Source organism: Ambystoma mexicanum, chromosome 6p (genome assembly GCF_040938575.1).
Source record: "Ambystoma mexicanum isolate Mex_15411 chromosome 6p, UKY_AmexF1_1, whole genome shotgun sequence".
Taxonomy (NCBI): Eukaryota; Metazoa; Chordata; class Amphibia; order Caudata; family Ambystomatidae; genus Ambystoma; species Ambystoma mexicanum.
This window is the reverse complement of record NC_090935.1, coordinates 1,303,480,273-1,303,503,998: the sequence shown is the minus strand read 5'-3', so window position 1 is coordinate 1,303,503,998 and position 23,726 is coordinate 1,303,480,273. Positions and strand designations below refer to the sequence as shown.

The 23,726-nt window shown below is 46.4% G+C and overlaps 1 protein-coding gene across 1 annotated transcript; it reads right to left on the bottom strand.

Moving 5' to 3' along the window:
• Positions 1 to 337: 337 nt before the first annotated feature.
• On the bottom strand, positions 338 to 23,018 carry RPS6 (ribosomal protein S6). The gene is made up of 6 exons (XM_069625960.1): positions 22,893 to 23,018; positions 17,715 to 17,846; positions 17,342 to 17,552; positions 16,857 to 17,003; positions 3,995 to 4,152; positions 338 to 477 (listed from the first exon to the last, which is right to left on the bottom strand). Exons 1-6 carry the CDS (start codon positions 22,896 to 22,898, stop codon positions 382 to 384), a joined length of 750 nt encoding a protein of 249 aa, XP_069482061.1. The 5' UTR covers positions 22,899 to 23,018; the 3' UTR covers positions 338 to 381.
• Positions 23,019 to 23,726: the final 708 nt, after the last annotated feature.

Sequence of the window (23,726 nt, the reverse complement as noted above, 5' to 3'; positions counted from 1 at the left end):
TTCTTCTACCACATCCCTTTCTGGTCTGCATTTCCATACAACCATTGCTGTATTGGTGTGACTTCTATAGTTATAAAATAGTAAAGCAGAATGGTGGGTACAAACCCACTTCTTGTGATGGTTGCATAAGACCGTATGCTTCAAGGACATGCCGCTTATCTATGTTTAAGTGATTTGGCACTTCTAATAGTTGAAGTATTTGCTAATTTAAAAAAAGCGATTCAATGCTTGGCAGTGAAATTCAATAGGTGCATGGCTTTGTTTAACAGATATAATTACAAAGAAAACCTTCATAGACTTCGTAATATGCGAATCCATGGTAAGCAAACAAAAGAAGTTTTGACCACAAAAAAAAGTTTATTTTGTTTGTGCACAAGTGTTCTACTTCTGACTGGATTCAGATTTGGACGTGGAGGCTCTCAGCGAAGACAGCCGGCGTCTTTTTGCAATCTGTTCCTGGCGTTTCTCCTTGGCCTCCTAAAGGGAGAGATCAGAAAAAAAGTAAATACAAGCATCATTGGGCAGTGCAACAATTCGCTGACTTGAAGGAAGGCGGTTTGTACAGTACTAATGTACAAGCGGCAAAAAGGGGCCTTTAAAGGGGAGAAGTAGCACAAGACCAAAGCACATTGTCGTTGCTGCATTTACAGAATTCTTCTTGCCGCATTTACAGAATTCTTCTTGCCGAGAGATGGCTTTACAAAATTTTAAGTTTACAGACATACCAATGTATCATACACAATCATTTAATCTAACAGGATCATAGAATTCGCAAAAATGCCTCCAGCGCTGTGGTCAGCGTTGAACAAAGGTTATGTAACAAAGGATTTAAACTATACAATATAATTGGACTGGTCTACTGTATAAACCTTCAAGTAACTCCTTCTCGACCCTTTTCTGCCTTTGATACAGTCAATCATGCAACCCTTATAAATTGCCGTGATATCCCTGGCATCAAGGACCTGGCACTGGACGGACCTGCAACCTTCCCAGGTTTCACTGGGCCAGTTTCTCTCCCCCATCACACTCCACCTGCGGCGTCCCGCAGGGCTCCACCCTCTCGCAGCGGCTCTCCAAAATCTACCATCCCCCTCTAACCCATTTGATCTCGTCCTTCTCAACTCACTTGGTGTTATGCAGACATGCAGCTCTCCTTCAAGCTTCCCTCACCCTCCTATAGTACACCATGCCTCAGCGCCAATAAAACAGATCCTTCTCAATGGGACCCCTGTTCCCTCATACTCTCTGCCGCCCTCCATGGGCCCCGCACCATCTTGCGAGGCAATAAAACCTTGGGTGTCCTCTTTGACTCCGCTCTCCTCACATTATGGACCTTGCCAAGCAGGCCCACTTTCAGCTGCACCTTCGCAGAGGCAGTCTGCCTTTCATCACCTTCCCCCAGAAACGCATTGTCTCCAGAGCTCTGATCCCCTCTAGGCTGGACTACTAACAGCCTCTTCCTCAATCTGCCTTAAACCTCCCGTAGACCCTGCACCCCCTTCAACTAATGCAGAATAGGAATGCAAGACATCCTTGGCCTCAAGCCCAGGGACTGCATTTATCCATCCCCCCCCCCCCCCCAATGGCTCTCAACTGGCTCCTGGTTGTTGCGAGAAGCAAGTCCAAGACACTGCATCATCCACAAGGCTTTCTGGAGCCTGGTGCCCAGCTACCTCCCAACTCCCTAAAAACCTCCCCACTAGAGCCCTTCGGTCTTCTAGCTCCAACTCACAGCAGAGCAAACGCTTTTACAAGCATAGAGGGGTGGGGAAGATCCCTCTTCCGCAGAAGCCTTCCTCGGAAATGACCCCCTCCCACCCCCCCCCGGTTTGGTGCCAGATCTCATTAAGTTTCAGAAGATTCTCAAGAGCCTCCTTTCCATCTCCCTTCCCCCTCCCTGGCCAATGCCACCCCCCTCTGCAGCGTTTTGACTGGGTGCCTTGTTCCCTTGAAGTCCCACAGGACACCATGCACTCCTCGCTCTGTCTACGTGTCTACCCAAGCACTTCCTTCTCCCGACACCCACTGCCCCCAAACCTGCACTTGCACTCCATCGGGCTCCCCCCCTGAACTCGCCTGGTGGGGACTACACCCCTACAGAGTCCTACCCTCACACTTAGCATGTGTACCCTCTTTCCCTGCACTCCCCTGACACTTGTCAACCCAGCCTCCCCTTAGCACACACCTAGCACAAGCTTCCTCCCCCGATCCAAATGACCAGGCCTAGTAGGACTGCTTGCGATGTCATACCTGTTCACTCCCACCCACAATGTATGTCCTGTGGGGCTTTGGAACACTGTCTGCTGTTTAGGCACATTAATATCCAATAAATATATAGCAAAATAATGAGCAGTGGCTCTGAAGTTAAAACCACTGGGAAGCAACTCAAGGTATTTGTCGAGCAAATTACTAAGACCATTGCGCACAGATGACACTGCGTATGTTAAGGGCACCACTTCTGGTTTGGAGCAAAAGGGAATTCAGGCAGACTAGAACTGAGATTTTCGAGGTCAGACTAAGGAAATCCCTGAAAAAATGACATGGAGATGGGCTTTATAGCCGTTCGGGGTCCAAATTTAAGGTGTAGGAGCTACCCAGCCTGGTTATAGCCTGGTTTGCTTTACATAAATAGTTTTGCGAGCTACTTTTGGCTCCCCAGGCTCAACTGATGCTGAAGAAACACATGAATTCAACTATGTACGTTTGGGACGATCTATAAAATAAATTAGGACATTAAAAGCAGCTTATGTAAAAGGCAGAATTGCGAAAGGCTATGTGCTAGCATCTCGTTACTGGTAGCGCCTGGTCATTGGTTAATGCGCGATATCCAGGAGCTGCTTTTCCCTCCAGCTTATTCAATACTAATTTCGATCCCTGTTCCAATGAGCAAAGATATAAGGGAGTGGAGGACACTGCCCGGTGCGCCCCCTCTCCCCCCTTTCATAAGGGAGCCCATCACATGTTGCAAGTGCCACCCCCCTCCCGAACAACAAATTCAGTGCGTGAAACACAGTGTGCCACAGAGGAACAGGATCATGATGCTTGTGAAGGAAAGATTTTCAGATTAACAAAGACACGGTATAGAATAGACAAAAATGAAACTGCCCCTATTGAGCGAGCTGCAGCTAATGCGGCCGTCTCTGGATGTCAAATGTCAGATGAATCCTTTGAATGACGACCCTTAACGCAGTCTTGCTTTGCCTTAAGCGAATATGTCAATGCATGGGGTGGACATGCATGGGGAAACTTGCATCTTAAGAGGGATAGCTCTTCATCCTAACCCTGGATGCATGATTAAGTTATCTATTTTGTGCCCAAAGAATTGAAGTATCTAGAAAGTAACTTTTTTGCAGGGCTTGAACAAATAAAGTGGGCTTATGAACAGGGTTACATAAAGTTTATACACATGAAATGTTTGTGCCGCCGAGGCAATACTGCAAGAGTAAGAAATTACAGTACTTTGCTTATTGATCCCGGGGCAGCACATTTGGGTTAAGTGGTTTTGAACCTTGTAGTTGCTGCACCAAGTTAGTATCACCCAAGTCACAGACTTTTAACCACACTTTAAAAAAGACAACAGGGAGGCTTCAGTCTTCAGCATCCATGTATCACCACTGGTTAATTACCCCATCACTTGAAACTGGTTGATGAATGCTCGAGTAAATTGGGAATAAAAAGCTGCTCATTTTATACCCGGACCAACCACTTGGCAACTCTGGATGAACCGTACAAATAATTTCCCTTTAAGGAACCATGGTAGTTTTCTTTGTTTTTGAGCGGACGTCAAACCCCACCTTTCCATGTGTCAATTTTGACATTTATCATTTCAACAGAACAGATTCACTTATACACATTTGAAGTTGATCACCAATGTTTGAGTAAAAAAATAAAATATATTATGCTGCTTGCACAAAGAGCAAGATTATAAAAAATAAAAAGATTCTACAAGGCACATTGGGCGATTGGGTAGTCTGCAAGACCGCAAATCACTTGCCTTCATTCTCTTTGCCAGAAGTTTGGCATACTCGGACGCCTCCTCTTTGTTCTTCTTGGTACGCTGCTTCTTTAGAGCAATGCGCCTGCGCTTGTGCTGCAACACTCTTGGAGTCACCAGACGTTGGATTTTGGGAGCCTTTGTTCGGGGCTTCTTGCCTAAACAATCGGGAAAACGTTCAAAAGTTTCAGTATTAAATCAGCAAACCGAAAAACAGTCATAGCTTTGTGCAAATAAAGCAACCTTTCTCCGCCTACATTAACGGATAAACAGGCTAGGCTGACGCTACCTTCCAGGAACGTACACGTCACGCTAGGTTGTTAAACATAGAACTTGGTCAACTTATGTCTGTTCAAATAATACAGCATAAGCCATGAAATTAATTCCCTAAAATAAATTTCATAAAAACTGCCAATATCTTGTTTCGCAAATGCCAGCTTCTCAGCTCGCATAAAATTACAGGAGCCCCCCCCCAATTTTTTAACACCAGCAATAACAAATATAAAGACATCTCTGCTAGCCCACAAACATTCCAATAAGCTCAAACCAGTCTGCATCATGGTCTATCAGGCAATGTGTGCAGAATTACTAGACGGTTAACTTCCTACCCAAAGACTACAACTCATTGCGATTTGTTAAAATTAACTTCACCATCAGCCCCACAGATAGTGAACCTGTGCAGGCAGATGAAGCAAAGAGCCGGCCTTAGATGTGCCCATGTCTTTTTTCCCCAGCTCCGTGAGCAATGTGGCCCAAAGTAGCATTCCAAGGCCAAGCACAACCTGTCTGCAAGACTACCATGCCAGTGAACCTTGACCACTGTTCTTGAATCTATACAACACTAGTGCTTGAACTGGAAAAATAAAAGATGCTCAGCAAAGTAGACCGGCATTACTAAGGCTTTGCATAGAGACCCCCAGCTCTTTTGCTGGACTAGTACTGAATTTTCATCGTGGAGAGGGAGACATTTTCCCCCCACTCGTGTATTTTAATTTGAACCAACCCTGTGTTTCTTTAGGTTTTGGAGTCTGACAAACGCCGTCTTTTTACACGGACACAGCACCCTCAGTGCAGCATTTAAATACCGCTTCCAAGAGTAGTGAAGTAAAATTGTACTTTCTCCTTGTAGACCCTGTCCAATCTTACATGCTGAGGGGTTACTTAGTATCCCCTTGGTCTACCTTCTCATGTAACAATTTTATGTTACCCGTTATACAATTAATGACTGGTGGCAGTGGTTTACTTTTTCCTACCATTATGTTTACCCCGCAGGATACCCTTGCAGCTGCAGTATTGCACCCATGGGTGCCCATTTTTGTCAAAATGGCCCTGGTCTTTTTTCGCCATCTCTTGTTGGAAAGGTCCTGCTTGAGATTTACTCTGCGCGCCAAACCAGGTTTGGCCCCTTGGGTTTTTGTCTTTGGTGGGATTCACTGGTGAAACGCGCCTCTGGCTCAAGCATGTCTGGCAGGGTAGGAAGCGAGGGAGGTTCCCAAAACTCCATGTAGTCTCCTTGGTTACAGGAATGCACCCAAAAGGCGATTGGCCGGCTGGCTGTCCTTGGAGGACAGCCACCCTGCTGTGTGAGTGACAGCTAGGCTGGAATGAACGGGGACGACTTGCATAAAATACGAAGGACAAAGGACCCGGAAAAAAAAAAAAAAAAAAACGAAGCAGCTTGCCGTAACCCCCGGACCGTTGGTTTGCCCGGTGAAGGATGAGGTTGCGCTTTTCTGTTGGTGCTTTTAGAACCAGGAGGGGCTGGCATTTCGTGCAAGTCTGCCTTCTAGGTGCGTTTAGATTGGCACTATTTTATCGGGAAGGAACCGGTCCAGTGATTGGGAAGTTTGCAGCAGCTAGTTTCATGTGCGCTTTTGAGAGATCAGACAGATTTCGTAAAAATGGTGTGATGTATGCTGTAAAGGATTCGGGAGCAGGGAGGGTTAGAAGTTGGTCCACTGTGTTGGTTGTATTGTTGGTTCCAGAATTTATACTGTCATTGGACTATCGTGGGTCCCGTTGGTATCACAGGGAGTGCCCATTTTATGGCAATCCCGGTTTGTTGAAAATCCAGGTGTTCAGTAGTTGTCTGAAGGTGAGGGGTAGTCTGTTATCAACTCCGATTGTGTTCAATAGATGGCAATTGGACAGGAACACGAATGCTCTAAATTTATTTTTCCGTATGGTTTAGTTTTGGAGGTAGACACTTGATTTTGGGATTTTACGTGGTTGGTAGCAGTTTATCTTGGCCTGGAGGAATTCAGCTCCTTGTCCGTGCAAGATTTTTGGGCTATGCAGAGGACTTAAGTTTTTTTTTAGTTTTAAATGCATTTTTTTTAAAGCACCCAATAGCATACCAGAGTTTGGTTTCCAAGCACAGATCCAGGATTCAAACCTCTGTAGCTCTGTGGTCTTGCTTCCAAGACCAGCGCGTTCCTGTGTTATAATCCGTTCAAATGGAAGCCAGTGTAGACTTCAGGGCGGGTGTGATGTGATCGCTTCTCAGTAGTATCCTTGCTGTAGTGTTTTGGATGGAGTTTAAGTGAGCCATTCCGGAATTCCAAAGTAGTAGAGGCTGTTTGTATAGTCTATTGATAAGGAGATGATCGCAAGGGCTGTATGGAAATGAGAGGCAGGGAAATGATCCCACCAAGTGTGGAGGGATAAGCATTTCTTGGTTGAGTCTGTTGTCCACGAGTATTACCAGATTATTTTTTTTTTAACCCAAGGCCGATGCACCAGGTTGAGTTCCCATGCCAGGTGGACAGCCCAATTGTGTGTCCATAGCGTTGTCCTCTGGGGACGAGATTATATATGCTTTGGTCGGGATTAACGAGGTTATTGGTCGTCATCCAGATGCATACATCAATGAGCAGCTGTGGAGGGCGTTTGGATCTTGGGTTGTGGCTATGTGCACATTGGGATCTGCGTAGCTATAGGCGGTCAGCCCTTGGTTTCTAATGATTTTCATTAAGGGGGACATGTAGATGTTGAAAAGCAGGGAAAGTTCTTCCGGTTCGGTACACAACATTCCCACAGTCTTAATTTGTGGCTAGTCTGTCGAACGCTAGTCTGTCGAACGCGGCCGATATGTCAAGTAGTATGAGGGCAGATTGGGTTCTGTTGTGTGCATTTATTTTTAGGCCGTCCCATATGGACAGAAGTACCGATTCTGCTGCTCTCATCGGTCTAGAGCAAACTTGCAAGTGCTCCAGAATTCCGTTCATTTTTACGTGGGATATATAGAAAAGGGAGACTTATTGGCCGAGGCAGAGGATTGTACAGGCTTGACAGTCGGTTATAGATGCCAGTTTGTGGGGAATGGATGCCACCAAGTACAGATGCTTGTTTTTAGGGGGTGTGGAAGGATACCAGCAACTAGGTAACCCAGCATAGGTGGAATTGTCTGTGGGTGACATCACATGAGGTGCCAATGAGGGGCAGGGGCACAGGAGCCAAGTACTGCATGTACTTGCTGGATATGCTGGTGCAGACACTTCATTTTAAAATGCATTACTGCCAATCCATTAAACACTCAGCAAAGGTGTAAAACGTATTCAATGTAATGCGACATGAAATTGAGGTATAGGACTGGGTACAATAGGAAAAAGAAATTGGTGGGCACCCGTTAACCACATTTGCACTATGTGGACATGTACCAACCAAAGAATCGGAGTGTGCAGATTTGCCATCACTGGTTACCAGAGAACTTCATTTTGTGAACTTAAAAACGCAACTTTGACTCGCTCGCAAATTGGGAATTCCACATCTTAGGCTTCAGACATACATTGGAGATGGACACCACCCTGTCAACGAATCTCCCAGTCCAAAATTGTGTGCCATTTCAAAGTTGGAGAGAATGCCATCATTAAAAATGGTTATGCTATGAATTCTTACATAACATGGAGTACTTAATGTAAGCCAAACATTACTTCAGCAGTAATCTTTTCGTGGCTTGTAACTGCTTTAGAATAGCACGATTGCATAGACAGGTACCTGGAGGCTGGCTTGGAGGATTAATCAAATTTTTAAAAGGGCGCCTCAGCAGGGGCGTTCCTATACCACTATCCCTACAATGTAAGTACCACTCCTGATAGTTCACGGGTGGTTACTTGTGATTCTAGGCCTATAAAAGCTACAGAAAAAACGATTACTGGGGTTAAGTAATCTTTGTCTTCTGAGGCATGTGATTCAATTTCGATTCACTAGCAAGCAATACCGGACGGCTTCAAACATTCAATACTCGACTTTAGCAAATGCCATCTAGTTCTAGCTTCGTGTTTGAGATACAGTATAGTAGTCTTGTGGATACCAGAGTTGTTTCCGTGACACAGCTAGATGTCAGCCCTGCAGAGTAGACCGAGGATTTTCCCACCTTGGATCGACGGCGACCCAAATGCTGCTCGTCTACAAGGTCTACTTTCAGGCCAGTGCCTTTTCAGCCTGCATGAAATATGCAGCCTAGTGCTTAGCTACAGCGCTCTTTCACAACTCTGGGTTTAAACTGGCTACAAACCCAGCAGCAATCTTCGATCTGGCCATTGAAGGCAGCTGCCACACACACAATCTGTCCCTTTACAAGTGAATCTGAAGTTATACCATGATCAACAAGTTATACCATGATTAAATGAGGGGTGTTGGAGGCAAAAACATAAAATGCGTATATGGAAAAAGCCTAAGTGCGAATGTGATATATGGCATTTATACGTGCCTATACACAAGTGTTTCAAGGTGCGACAAGGCATGGGAGGGGAACTGAAGGAAGACAGACAGCGATCCTGCTGGGCCAGGTGACATTGAGATTGCACAAGGGGAGGGGGTGCGGGGGGGGGGGGGGATGAGGAATGGAAAAATACCAATACCTGCGAGGAGGTGCAGCTGGTAAAGGAGAGAAGGAAAGAGTGGAGTCGAAGATGGCCGAGGTTTGGCCTCACAGGTGGGAGCAGGAAGAGGGCCAAGAGAGGCCAGCCAGAGCGCGACAGGAAAGGAGGGAGCAGGTGAGAAATCTTGTCTTACTGGCATTAAGGCAGAGATCATTGGCGGCACACCACTCCTAGATGGCGGACAGTCAGGAGAGGAGGTGGCAGAAGGGAGCCTGAAAAGGAGTTCATTCGCATAGCACAGAAAGTTGGGGCAGAGTGGCAATGCGGTGGGCAAGAAATGCCAGGCATTGGTTGAACAGCCAGTGAGAGGTTAGACCCCTGGGGAACACCACAGATAGAGGAGAGGAAGGACCCAAGAAGGACCCAAGTTGGACCTGGAGGGTCTATCTGAGGAAGGATGTCAGCCAAGCCATGGCCTGATCGGTGATGCCCAGGTTATCACGGAGACGGTTGAGCAGGATGGCATGGTTGACCGGGTCAAAGGCAGAAGAGAGATCAAGTAAGATGACGCAGGGGGTGCTGGAATCAATGTTGGAGAGCAGGTCTTCACAGATGTTCAGGAGCGCAGTTTCCGTGCTTCTGGCAGCTCTGAAGCCAGACTGGTGGTCATGGAGCTAACCTACATATTTAGAGTGAAAAATAAGCTGGGAGATGGACAGCTTTTCCAGGAGGTTGCCTAGAAAAGGAGTGATGGAGATGGACGATTGCTGGCCCTTCCTGACCGGCTAACTGAGTGTTTATTAAGAAGAAGGTGCAAAAAGGGGAGTGCTTCTGGGGGAGTCGAAAACTCCAGTGGCAAAGGAGTGCTTGCATAAATCAGCCAGGACAGGAGCCAATATGTCAATGTGGTACTTGATGGTTTCGGAGGAACAGGGGTGAACCTGGTTTGACGAGACTTCGTAAGGCGAAAGGCTCCACTGACACATGCTTCATGGGTTGGATGACCGAGAAGGTAGGTGTCAGAGAGAGGGTTGGCTTGGACCGAGGGGTAGAGGGTGAGATAGGAGGAAAGGAGAAAGTGATCAGTCCAGGAGAGAGGAGTGGTGAGAGGGCTCGAAAGGGGAAGGTCTGAGGAGATCAGAGCAGCCAGAGTATGCCCTGCAGAGTGAGTCAGGCCAGAGGGGAGCATAGAGCGTGAGTCACAGGGGCAACGAAAGAGTCCAGTGGAAGGACGAGCATCCAGGTGGATGTTGAAGTCTCCAAGAAGGAGGAGTGGAGTGGTTGAGACCAGGAGGTAAGAGGAGAGGTACACCCACTCAGAAAGAGTAGGCCAGGGTAGGTATGAGAGAGGCAGGAATCCACACAGGGAAGATCAGGGCTGCACCCCCTCTGGAATGGTTGAATCTGGGCATGGAGAGGATCTTGTAACCATCAGGTAGGTGCGTGTCAAAGTTTGTGACAGAGCTGGCCGTGATCATGTCTCAGACAGAGGTCAAGTTCCTCCAGGATGCAGCAGATGTCAGGAGTGTGACAGCAGAGTGAGAGTTTAGAGTGGCAATGTGGAGAAGGATGCCGTCCTAAAGACTTTTGGGGAGGGATACAAACAGGAGGTACACCCTGCAGAGGTGTAGAAGCAGCCTAAAGGGGGGCAGAAGAGGAAGGAGGAGAGAGTAAGGTAGCCAAGGGGGGAGACAGTAGGGGCAGGCAAGGAAGCCGTGGAGGGGAGAGTGGGGACAGCAGGAGAAGTAGTAAATTAATGAGGCGCAGGAATCGTCCATCAAAGAGAAGGCCTGCGGACCGTAGAGTAAGACGGTACCATTTAAGTAAACAAATGATGTGGTGGGAGGAGGGGGCGGGGAGGAAACTGGGGTATTCTAGAATTGCCAAATTGAATACATTAACCCCCTATCTGCACCGGATCGGTGTGAAGTTGAGCAAGGTCTTCCATCCCCAGTCGGTTGTTTCGATTCAAGCGATTCAGAGTTTGATGCAGCAAAAACTAGACGATAAATTATGGTCCTCTCCGCGTACATGGGGACAACCAATGGTGAAAAAAAAAAAATCCTCGCTAATATGGCGACTGCCTACTTGTTGATCAGTTCCAGTCCACAGAGGGTATATAATGGTGTAATAATGGTTATACATTTTACTACATGGGTGCACCCAGTACAGGCAGGTCTCGATTCCGACATTAGGCAACAAATACTCTGCACCTCAATCATTAAGTCTACAATCGCCATCACACCTGAGACGTTAAGTCAGCTTTTATACTGGGAGTTGGCGTGCTGTTCCATTGCCTGTGGTGTGGGGGTATGAGGGGAGGGGGGGGGGAAGCAGGTGCAAGAGCAACAGAATGGGAGGAGGTGATGGCGGGAAAGGGTGCGAAAGCTTGAGTGAGCGTTGATCCGTTAAAGTGGACCAGAAGTCTGAATTGGAGAAAGTAATCATAACCGAGGCTGTGGAGATCTGCAGATGGCTAGTAACACGAAATGTGCAATGGGCTTAAAAGTGCTCAAGCTGCCAAGTTAAAAATTGTGCTGGCCTTTAGACCCTCTATTTTCTCTATATGCTTAACTTTGGACTAGCTTTGCTCACACTTCCCAATCACAGTAAAGAAACAGCCCCACTATAACAAACATACTCCCTCAAAAAATGCCTCACTGACCTCGTTTGACAGTCCTTCCGATCCAACCCCCACTCGTCCCTCTTCCTTCTTACCCACACTACGGTCGGTTGACACCATGGTGGAGTCACAATACACAACCTTTAGGACTAGGACAAGAACTACAAGACCACCCCAGTGGTGATGGGCATAGAACAAATATCAGTTAACCTAACCAGCTAGTGTAACAGGCACTGGCGTTATGCCCCAAATAAGTGAAAAATGTAGAAATGCAAACGAAAAACAAGCAAACCCCCATAAGTATTGGGTGTTTGGGCACATAGAGGAACACGATACACAAAACATGGCAGCTCCCTAACCCACCATCCAGACATTGTACCCACTTTGCCACTGATCACAACGGCACTCACTACAGAGTACACACAAACCCGGCAGTGCCACGCACACAAAATACAAAGCATGGCAACCAAAAGCAAAAACTGGAGGTATGCCACCACAGCAGTGTTAACATTTACTGTTTTAAGTGTGCCCCCAGAGTCAATGGGGAGATCTAGGCATACATAGAGAGGGCAGTTGCCACCAACTCGATTGTCGAAGTTGACTTTGCCTGGACTATGTGGGCCTTCGAGGCTAGGTCAGACACCTTACACTGTGCCATGTCCTTCTCCTGCAGCTTCCCAGGTTAGCCGACTAGATGGCGGCAGATTATGACGATGAGCAAGCCCCGATCATCGCAATACACGCTTGTGCGGCGATCCCGACAGAAACCGACTGGAGTGCTTGGCCTCGTCTTGGGTCCCCACGGATGAAGCACCCCCAAAAGGACTTCGAAGCACGCTCCCCGGACCGTCTGTCCTGGTGAGGCATGCCCGTTTGCCACACAGGGTAGAGGTCTTGGCATTGAGCCACACCGCCAATCTACTATGCCGATCCATGGCGGGGCACTTGGTGAAACAAGTGACAGATCGCCCAATCCACTTCCTTGTGATCCGGGTGGAGAAAGTAGAGGCACTGGGAGGGTATGTCCTCTGCAAACACATTCCTCAATCCTCAGTCCTTTTCCTCCGGTCTGATGACTGGGAATATTCATGAGCATGTGAATCCATGCCAGGCCCCATGCTGGGGAAAGGAGGACTTGCAATAGCCTACAAAGAACACCTGAAAATAAAAATAGACCTGCTGAACATCAGAAACAGCTAATACCTGTTTCTTCGCCCGACAGCTGACTCGAAAAACAACCTCACATTCATACTTATATAGACCACCGACCTATGACGCAACCTTTGTAGACCTTCATGGAAGCCACAACGAAAGGAGCCATCAAACACGACTACCTGACTATCTTCGTGGACTTGGTTTGAAGGAGAATGCAAACTCAAAAATCTAATTAAGCAACGCGAGACACTGAAACTATGCCAGATGGTTAAAGAAGCAACACACAGCAGGACACTCGACTCAACTCTATGCCAACAAAATTCTGAGCTCTACTGCTCCAATAATACGTACTATCGGCGTCCACCTCATACCATATTTGTGATCCAACTACCAGACAACTCACCCAAAACAGCCAGAAAAAGCTCCCAGCGATCTAGAAAAGAAACTGGAATACTATCTAAAGCAGTAACAAAAGTGGTGGAATCCTTGAAAACCATCAACGGCAAGCCTGGACGGAACAGACCTAGATGAAAAAGCAGACAATCCAGAAAGGGAGCGCCGAAACAATAGACTGCATCTCCCGGGAAAAAACTGTTCATCCCTACAAAAAAGAAAGCTGTGGCAAGATCCCCACATCTGTACAGTGAAAATAAGCCACCCAGAAACTCTGAACTAGAATGGAGGTAAAACTACGACCGGCATAAAAGATTACACACCATCACAAACAAATCCGAGCATACAAAAAGGAAGTCAAAGAAATACTACGACAGTCACAATATCAACCAACATCCAAAAAGAACTATTCATCATAAAGGTAACGAGAAACCCACCTAGTTGCAACAACACACCTGTATCTTGATAAAAACTATGCAACAACCTTGCAGGCCACTTCAAAAATAAAAACCAGACATCAGATAATACAAAGCAGGCCAATCAACCAGACTGCACCACACCGACCCTGAAACTACAGTCTGGGATGACCTACAGACCAATGCAGACTCCAACACAAACTCAGCACCGATATTACTTGACCTTTTCCGACAGCCAGCCAAAACATCCTCAAGAGACTAAGAAATAGGGACCACCAACACAGCGTTGCTCTGGATCAAATCATTCCTATCCGAAAGAACAGAAACCGTATTGATAAAAGCATTCAAATCCACGCAGCGGGAGACCTGTGGTGGGGTACTGCAAGGATCCCACATATGCCCACTCCTACTCATCTATTTCACTCCACTCACCAAAAGGCACGGAAGCCTCACCTGCTACAACTACGCAGATGACACCAAAATCTACAAAACTAAGATTCAAAGAACATAATGCTAGTAGACTGGTTGAAAGAACTTTACGAATGGACGAACACAAACCACCTCAAACTAAACCCGGGCAAGAAAGAAATCATGATTATACAGAACAAACCAGGAAAGCAACCAATACTTTGGCCAACAGAACTAGGAACAGCGACCACACCATTAAAAATAGGAAAACTTTGCAATCACAATGGACTAACCCTAGAACTGTAAGTAACAATCAAGAAATGCTTACGATCAAAAAGATCCCACCATTCCTCTCCTTTACACACAAAACACCATCTCCCCATTGGCCAGGATAGACTACGCCAACAGCCCATACCTCGGAATGCAACTGCAACTTAGAAGACAGAACCCAGAAGACAGCAGCCAGACTTCTCCTTAAACTCACGAAGGGGAGCACCTCACTCCTTTGCTAAAGATGCTACATTGGCTGCCAGTCAAAAAAACAATCACATTCAAAACATGCATAACGCACAAAGCAATCCACGGCCATGGAGCGGAATTACAAAAGAAAAATCACCATTTACCAGCTAAACAGAACACTCAGATCCAGAACATCCGCATGGAACCCGAACCATGCACAAGGAAAAAAACGTGGACCAATATTGTCTTGCCTAGTCGTAGAAATGTGCAACACCCCTCCCGAGTGAAAGCCAAAACATGGAGGGAAAAAAAACTTGGCCCCTCAACTCAGAACTGGACAACTGAAATGAATGAGCAACGCCCACACCGCTCGGAATGAATACACAATTCCAAGACGGAGGACTAGACCGTACCACGACAAGTGCAGGGAGGTGGAGAGACGAGTGGAAGGGAGACCCGGTGCACCTATTCCCAGTGTGCCCACCAGTGGCTAACGAGAGAGAAGGGCGCGCCCTAGGTTAAGCCTCAGATATAGGGCAAAGGGTTGGGGGGGGGGGGAGCGGCAACTGAACAGAAACCACAGGGCCCAGGTAGGTACGCCCCCCCACCCACCCAAAAGGCCCCAGGGAGACGATGGCAGATGAACACCAGGATATGCCAAGCGGTGTAGACATCCATTCGTCTGAACATGGGGGTGGGTGGAGTCATCACTGCTTAATAGCCCTGCAGAACAATCTGGGACAGAAAATAGGAGGGAGAGCCCCAATACCCCCCAAAATCACACCACAATTGCTCAACTGACAGGGACGCGTACCACAGGTAACCAAAGCGGAGGCGGTACGATTGCCAACAAAGAAAAAGAAAACTCATTCCTCTGCCTACTCATTGCACAACTGCACGCACTACACTGCAACGAAACAAGCCACACCCAGCCTTGAGCAACATATCAAAACTAGACCAAAAAAACTACGCTCAGCGAACAGTGTAAACCAAACTGAAGCTAACAGCACACCACAGCTCACATCACAGATCGGGTGCTTTTCACCACTCAGTAACTCACTCTACCCCCTTGCTTTTCAGATACGCCAGAGACCCACAGTGCACGTTATAAATATCCTTTAACATAACATTCACTTCAGATGTATATCATGAATGTGCCTCTTTTATAAGTGTACATAAGTATATACAGCCAACAGTTTCAAGGCACATCAAAATAAAATGGGGGGAAGGAGGGGGGCAGGGAGAACATGAAAGAAAAACAATGCAAGATCGTTCCTACTAGACCTTGATTGAGGCAGTTGCATCATGCAAGTGCAGTACAATCGGAGGGGGAAGAGCAGGAGAGGAAGACAACCAGTAACGTTCCTACTAAGCCTTAAAACAATTTGGGGCATGCAAGTGCAGGGTTCGAAATTGAGATTCAACGAGCAGGAGCTAAAACCAGCTCACGGGTGTCGGGCAGCAGCTACCGCAGGGGGACCAGGAGCGACCAGAGATTCTTGTTAACTTTGTGTCCATTTTGTATGAACCTGTGTGTTTAAATGTGTATTAGATGTGTACTCGTTTTTCTTTATTAACACATTCTCAAATACTCTTGTCACATTTACATGTTTGGAAGGCACAAGTTGGCCATAGGAGATAAAAATAGCTCCAGTTAGGTGTCGGTTTCAGGCACAGGAGCTTAATAGCCCCAAGCGCCCCTCAATTTCGAACCCTGCGCTGTAACAGAAGGGAGGGCAGAATAATGCAGGAGTAACGAAGGTGATCAGGATCAATACAACACTAGGCTGGAAGAACGACATTTAGTGTGCACAAGTGGGAAAATCACCATGCGGTGCAGGGGGGTACATCAAGATGCTAGAATAGACGGGTGCAAAATTGGGATTCCTCAAATCACGGTGTGGGGACATCACTATGCAAGACACCAGTAGAATTGGACTGACTCACCCACATAGGTGAAGTCAGAAAAATTAGCACGGAATTGTTAGCATGAAGGCAAAAAGCAGCAATGGACAATGGCTTGGTGTGGCGCACAATACATGAGCGATATTCGGGGACGGGAGAACAGCGTGATACATTCATTGCTCGCATATACAAACCCTTGCATGCAGTTTGTCCTTATGTACAGCCCAGTTCGATAACATGCTAGGATGGCCCATCCTCTCACAATCAGGAACCAGCGATCTTCCGGAGGTTATGGAGGGCTGGCGCCTCTCCTTCATGCCACCCAGGGAGACCTAATGTGCCAGGAGGTGCAGGCACGACACCCATGCACATCAAGGCCAGCAGTTCCCTAGCATGCATCCCCAATGTGCCAATTGCACGGCTGGGGAAGCAAAATCAGCCTGCCATGGCTCATTGGGTATGAGCAACGATGAACTGAAAGGGAAACCACATTGTCCTTCAACAGTTTCTAAAAGGCAGCACTGGAGCATGTAATCTGTTCCCTGGTGTGGCACCCATTAAGGACAAGCCGCCCCCGACACGCATCAACAAGGCGCCACACTTCGACAGCAAATATATATATTGTTTAAAAACTACACACAACATGGCGGGGGGCAGAGTGCTAGTTTCTTTAGGCTTACCTTCTTTGCTCAGGGGCTTCCTCACAACATACTGACGAACATCATCTTCTTTAGAAAGGTTGAACAGCTTGCGGATTCTGCTAGCTCTCTTTGGACCAAGACGACGAGGAACGGTATTGTCAGTTAAGCCAGGAATATCCTTCTCACCTAAAAAGGCAAAACATCACCATAAAGGCACTCCTGTTTAAAATATCGACACCACGTGCACCAAAGACCACTCCCCGGACTAACAAACCCCATGCTTAAACCCTTAACTGTTACACGCGTTATTTTACCGTGCTAAGAACAACCAGAAGTAAACGCATTAAAAAAACGTGAAGTTCTAGTTTCAAGAACATAACACTTGAGGGGCAATTTTTTTTTTTTAATTAGTACCGATTGAACAGTTCCCATTTTATCATCTTCGGAATTTAAGTACATTTCAGATATTAAACCATGTCAGTGTTCTGCAAACGAACCTTAGGAATTTCAAACATATAACCCACCTTTTCGAACAATCACCAAATTAAGAACACTCAAGTTGGCATCAACGATGCAGCCACGGACAGATTTGCGCTTGCGTTCACCAGTCCTTCGTGGGCGATAACAAGAATGCCCCTTACTAAGTAGGAGACGGACTCGTGTGTGGGTCAGGACACCTTGCTTCATGGGAAACCCCTGTTTGTCATTTCCACCGCTGATACGGACAACATATCCCTGCGCAAGAAAATAATTAAAAAAAAAAAACACGTCATTTAAAGTGCCGACATGAGATCGCAAACTCGACAGCAATGTTCTGAATCTCCACCTACAAATAGTGTATTATTTCTCCATCAAGTGATCGACCAAACAATCCTTAGAGGGAAAAAAAATTCTCACCTTCCACTCATCGCCCAGTGGATCAGCAGGAACTTCAGTGGCCATACGTTTCTCATAGAAAGTACGAAGTTTGCGCTCATCGTCAACCTCGATGAGCTTCTGGCAGCCAGTGGCTGGGAAGGAGATGTTTAGCTGTAAACAAAACCCATAAAAGTCAGTATAAAATTAACACGCGATGACCTGGCTGTCAATAGGTAGGCTGCTTGCAAAAGAAAATATGCGCAGCACGGGAAGAAATCGATATCCACTTAATTAGTACAAACATCTGCAGAACCAGCATTGTAATTTTTTTGAAAAAAAATCCATCTATGGCTTGCGGCGAGTGCGGTTTCTCTTCCTATCTCCAATACACAATGCGTTTCAAAGCGCTTCAAGGCAAGGGAGGGGAAAAAGGGAAAATACAGTGACATTCTTACAGGCCGTGAACAGTAAGGATGTGAAATTAACTACCATACCCACCCTGACAACCTTTCATTTAGTGCAAGAGCTAAAACATAGATAAGGGAGGGAGTGGGAAGGAAATGAAAACAGACTGGCGACTACCGTACTAGGCCTGACATTTCTGGTAGAGACTGAGAAAAACAAAAGAGGGAGAGGGGGGCAGAAAGGGAGGGGAGGAACAAAACATGATCATACTAGGCCCTACGACATTTCAGATAGTGCTGGGAGGGGACAGACAAGGTTGCGATCATACTAGGTCCAGGGACAATTCTGATAAAGTGCATAGAAGAAAGTAAGGGGAGGAGATAGGAAAAGGGAGAGAACATCTAAGAGTGGAGAAGCAAGAGGGGAGCGCAAATGCATTGCAGAAGTCAGTAACAATCTTGCAAGGCAAGATACAAGGTGAAGACGGGAACAGCATGATTCAGGGCCGCCGTGAGTACCAAGATGCAAAGGAAGTCCAGCATGAGTTAAAGGGGATTCTCGTGTTATACACGATATAACCCGAGAATCAACTCCTTACTTAGGAACAAGGAGTAACTATCAACCCCTTTTAGTTTTGATCATGCCCCTATTTCCAACGGTACCATCACATTGGACAACCGAATAAACTTTACTCTAAATGTATTTGGTGTATCCTCCCTGACCATCTATTTGTCACTTGTTCATGGTGAGTAGGGTAGCCGCCTATAACCAGCCCAGCTCTGGATACAACAACCCGCTGTACTACGTACTGCACTGCCGTTTGGGCTAAGTATATGCTATACAATTAACGTGGCGATTCATGATATTTGCGCCGAAAAACGGGGATTTGTGCGCCGTTCTGCCCGCAAATCCCCACTTGTGAAACAGGGATTTGCGGGCAGAATGGCGCACAAACACCCGTTTTTCGGCGTAAATAATTCCACGAAGCAGCCGCCCAAGTACTTTCAAATCAAAAGGACCAATGGAATTTCTCAGGTCTGCTTCCATACCACTCTTAGTCCATCCGCACCCATTACAGGAAGTAAAAACCACATGCAAAACAATAGCAGCCACGCCCACAAATGTAGTACAGCCTCCTGTGCACAGCATCACATTACTGAGGTGCAGATTACCTACCCAGGCATAAGAAGCATGGGGACTGCCCACAAAGGGGCTACCGACTCTAGCACACTACTGAATGATCCCAGTTTTTTTTGTAAATGCTGCTCTAATGTTGGATGGAGATTCTGCACGTAGGCTTAGTAGGTTATAACTAAAAGATTTGTTTATATACATCACGTTAATGTTAACCAGTTCTGATGTGCCCATTCAAAAACAGAAAGTACCATTAACTAAGTGTAGACCCAGAGAAAAGATTATGGAGCAGCTAATACGTGTACCGCAAATCAAACTGATATGCAGTGCATTTGTACTTAACGGGATGTCACTTGTATTGCCTGCTTTATTATTCTCTTACAAATTGAGGTAGTCCTAAAGGTGCCCTGGGCGGTGAAGCAAAAAAGACATGTACCAGGCAAAGGAGCCATCTTGAGTTCATTGTCTGCCGCCAGTATTTACACATTTGCAAATTGGAGTGGTCCCAATACTGAATGCAGAAGAAGTGGGTTGTGCAGTTTTGGAAAGGAGGCCAGAAGGCTTGGAGGGCATGCCTGCCACTGCAAGTAGGGCTTGAGGCACGAGCCACGGTTTAAATACTTCCGATGAAGGATAGAGAACATTCAAGTGGAGTGGCCGGTAAGGAAAAAGGAGCGAAATCAGCACACAGGTCACTTTCGTTGAGTGGTGCGCAAGGCGTCGGATTGTTCCTATATTTAGGAGTCTGGTTGCAGTGATGGCGCATGTGATGACCCGGACGAGTTTAAGGTTGCAAGCCATACGCGAGGCGGTCAATGGGGAAAATAGGAAGGTTCGGAATGGGGCCTAAAAGAGCCTGGTTCGCTTTACACCAACTGCTACCAGAAGCTACTCTTGTCTCCCCAGACCAAGTGATGCCGAACGGACAAGCCCATGTGTGCGCGTTTGGGACAAACAACATTATGGCACATTGATGCAACATTTAATCAATACACAGGGGGTCTTAGAGTACGAAGTCATATGCTTGCATTTTATGCAAGTCACATTTGCGGAACGCGGTGAGCTTCCTCGTCATAGGTTAATGGTTGACACAGGAGATGCATTTAGCTCCCGTTTATCAAATCGTACTTTCGATTCCTGAAAGAGAGGAGGGTTTGGCATTGCAGTCAAAGGAGTTCCGTGTTTGTGGAATTAAGCACGAGGCAATGCATAGCCATATAGTGGTGGACAGCTGTTATAAAGTGTTGCCATTTATTATATACGGCTCTGGGCACGTTTTTGCCCCACATCGTTGATCATATGTTGAGCTTTATGCTGTGTGCGGCCCTCGTCTCCCCCTGACGAAACGTCACCGACTGTGCCCCTAAAGATCTGCAATTACTCCATTTTATCACCAGCACTTCCTTCGTGGGTATGTTTCTAGGCATTTTGGTTGCATTGAATGAAGGCTTGTTACCTACCAAAGAGGTGTCCACTTACACGAAATGTAAAGCAACACTAAAGTTTGCCTGTTAAACAGTCACGATGCAAAAAAAAAAATGGTTGCTTTCTATGGAAAGATGAAATTCAAAGCCAGGTGTACAACCGCATGAACCTATGCGACAAATGACATTGTTATGCTACAGTGGTGTAAAAGGGTTATTTTTCAGGCTTTTATCATTTTGCAGCCTGGGACTGCTCTATGGAGGATGGGAATTTTTTTTTTGGCTTAACAGGTTTATTTGAATTTTTGTTCAGGGCTGCATTTGAATGTTTGCTCAGCGGTGGCTCTACTCAGAGGGTTGCTAAATCAGCAACACCAAGCCATGACAAATAGTCCCTTCTGCCTTACCACGGACTTCTCCAAGGCAATTCAGCTGTAGCACCACTTGCGTTTTGCACAGGATTGTGGGACGGTGTAGTAGGATAATGCACCATCAACTAGCAACTGACAAAGTCAACCATGACAAGCACCAGAGGAACAAATCACAAGGGAGCATGTGCAAGCAGACGTGTGACGGACAATATGCCCTGAAGACCGGAGGATTAGCAACCCATGGATCAGAGGCTTGACTGACCAAAGTACACAGGGGAGCAAAGTATCAGGAGTGAGGGACCAGAGGAGCTACTCATACGCATGGCTACCAAGTGGGCTTGTAAGCCAGTCCTGGATTTTTACTTGTATGCTAGTACTTGTCAGCCCCAACATAATTGGAAGGCCAACAACACCAGTCTCTGTAATCAACAGGAATTGGCCGGCAATAGAGTGAAAGACTCAGCAGTTAAGCACAGACAAATTTTTTTACAAATGTAAAAAATAAATAAAGACCAGGTGGATGACTGACAAGAAAAGCAAATATGTGCTTTGAATTGAATATTTATATACCGCACCTGACCCTCAAGTAACTGGGCGAAATACATTGGTTACAGTACAGTACAAGAGGTATGTAGGTTATATACAAGTGGTCCCATACATAAGACATGTAAAGGAGAACCGACCAAATATAATGCAAAATAAACGCTTTGATTTAACATGCCATGTCTGGTCCTCATGTAGGTTTGCGTTATTGTGCTAGGTTTCTCTTTTAAACGTACCCAGTGTTTGTGCACTTTTTTTTGCAGCGAGTTTGGAAGAAGTCAGTTATTTTCCGAGGGGCATCCATCTTATGTTGTCCTTCCAACGTGATCAACACTAGGTAGGTAGTTTAAATGACTCATTTCCTATCACTTCTTGTCAGGCACATCTGTATGCCACTAGCTAGACCACGCAACCAATCTCAGCTTTTAGTAGACATTGGCACGAGGGTAACCACTCTTCGGGTTACCAGCAAGAGCTAAATGAGTGCGGATGGGGCAACTAAACCGTTTGGGGCTTGAAACGCCAGATCAAGTCAAAAACACCGTAACACACCACGCACGAACCAATAGTTCACATTCTAGCCGGGACATTTAATAAATGCATACGCATAGTGTTGCTTCAGGTAGTCAATTGCCCCGTGTTTAGTGTACACCCAGCAGTTGCCGATACACAGAACACTTATTACACCTAGAAACATACAAGTCAACATTTTGCAATAAAGAGTAACCCAATTGCACCGACTACAAAACAAAGAATGTTTTTACAAAAGTAAAGCACCTAATAAGGCATGCTCCAAAAAAGGGCTCCCTTCAAAAGTGACACGTATCTGCTCTTGAACGTATGTCTACGACTGCAGAGTTGGCACACTACACCAACCAGAGACCCCGCGAACCAAAAGTCACTGCCCCAAACAGCTTGTCTGGGTTGGCATTCGCATCAGATTACGCAGTAGGAAATGAAACCGGAGGTCGGGATATTACAAGCAAGTACACACGAGTGGCCCCGTCACCCGGACACTCTAACTGCCATGCCTCGCCCACATGCACTGTAGAAGTCCCCAATAGAGGGTGTCCTAGAAGCAGTCCTTGCAGCTCTAATAGCTGTCTAACGCCAGGACAAGCCTTCCTCTGTATCTCGACCAGGAGGCTGCCATCTTTGAACGCGGGAGGGGGGACCTGGTTTGCCCAATTCCTTTTTCACTATCCGCCTCCATCCTTTTCGGCATCGCATTGCGGCGCCTGCTGAAGCTCTTGGCTGCAACCTGTTAAAATCTCTTTATTCGACGGTTGCTTTATTTCTCAGACACCAGTGTTTATTAAATGTCAAAGCCAGCGCCTCACCTTCATCCTCGCAGCACGTCTGCGATCTGCCGCCGGAAAGAGAAAGAACTTCCGGCCGCAGAATTCACATAGCTCCGCCGACCTACCGCGAGAGGAGGAAGGATGTTATTGAATCTCGCGATGCTACGTGAATTCTGTCATCAATTGCAATAGAAAGCGGACAGAAAGCAGGGTCCTAAACATTCTTGTGGTGTTAGGGACTCAGGCCGAGGAGGTCCAGGGCTGTATTTGGGGCAGGTGTGAGGCGGTCGAGCTGATTTCCGAAGTTATGAAAAAAGACTTGTTTAGCGTAGATTTAGGTAGCCGAGCCGTAAGGAGCGGATATATATATATATATATATATATATATATATATATATATATATATATATATATATATATATATATATATATATATATATATATATATTTACATGCCTCCCAATGAGAGGAAAGGAGGGCGTGATGTTTTTAGTATCTACTGAATAAAAGCTCTGAGAACGTAAAGGTGTTGAAGCGTGCTTATTGTTTATATAGGTTGCAGGTAATCACAATTATCTGTAATAATTTAACTTTTAATCTTCGCAGTGGGAGTTATCAGCAGACACAGAGAAGCGCATGTCTGCATGGGTGTCTTTCCACGCTTACTGTTTCTGTTCGTCTGAAACTGCCCGGCCACCTCTGATCCTCGTGCAAGACTAGAACACCACAGGCGGGCACACATCCATGCCAAAGAATAATAGCTATCAATGGGGGTCATTACGACCCGGGCGCAAAGGGATACCGGGCACCGGTAATTTCACCGGTGCCGGTAATCCCTTTGCGCCCTATTCCGAGGTCCCTTTGCGGGTTCTT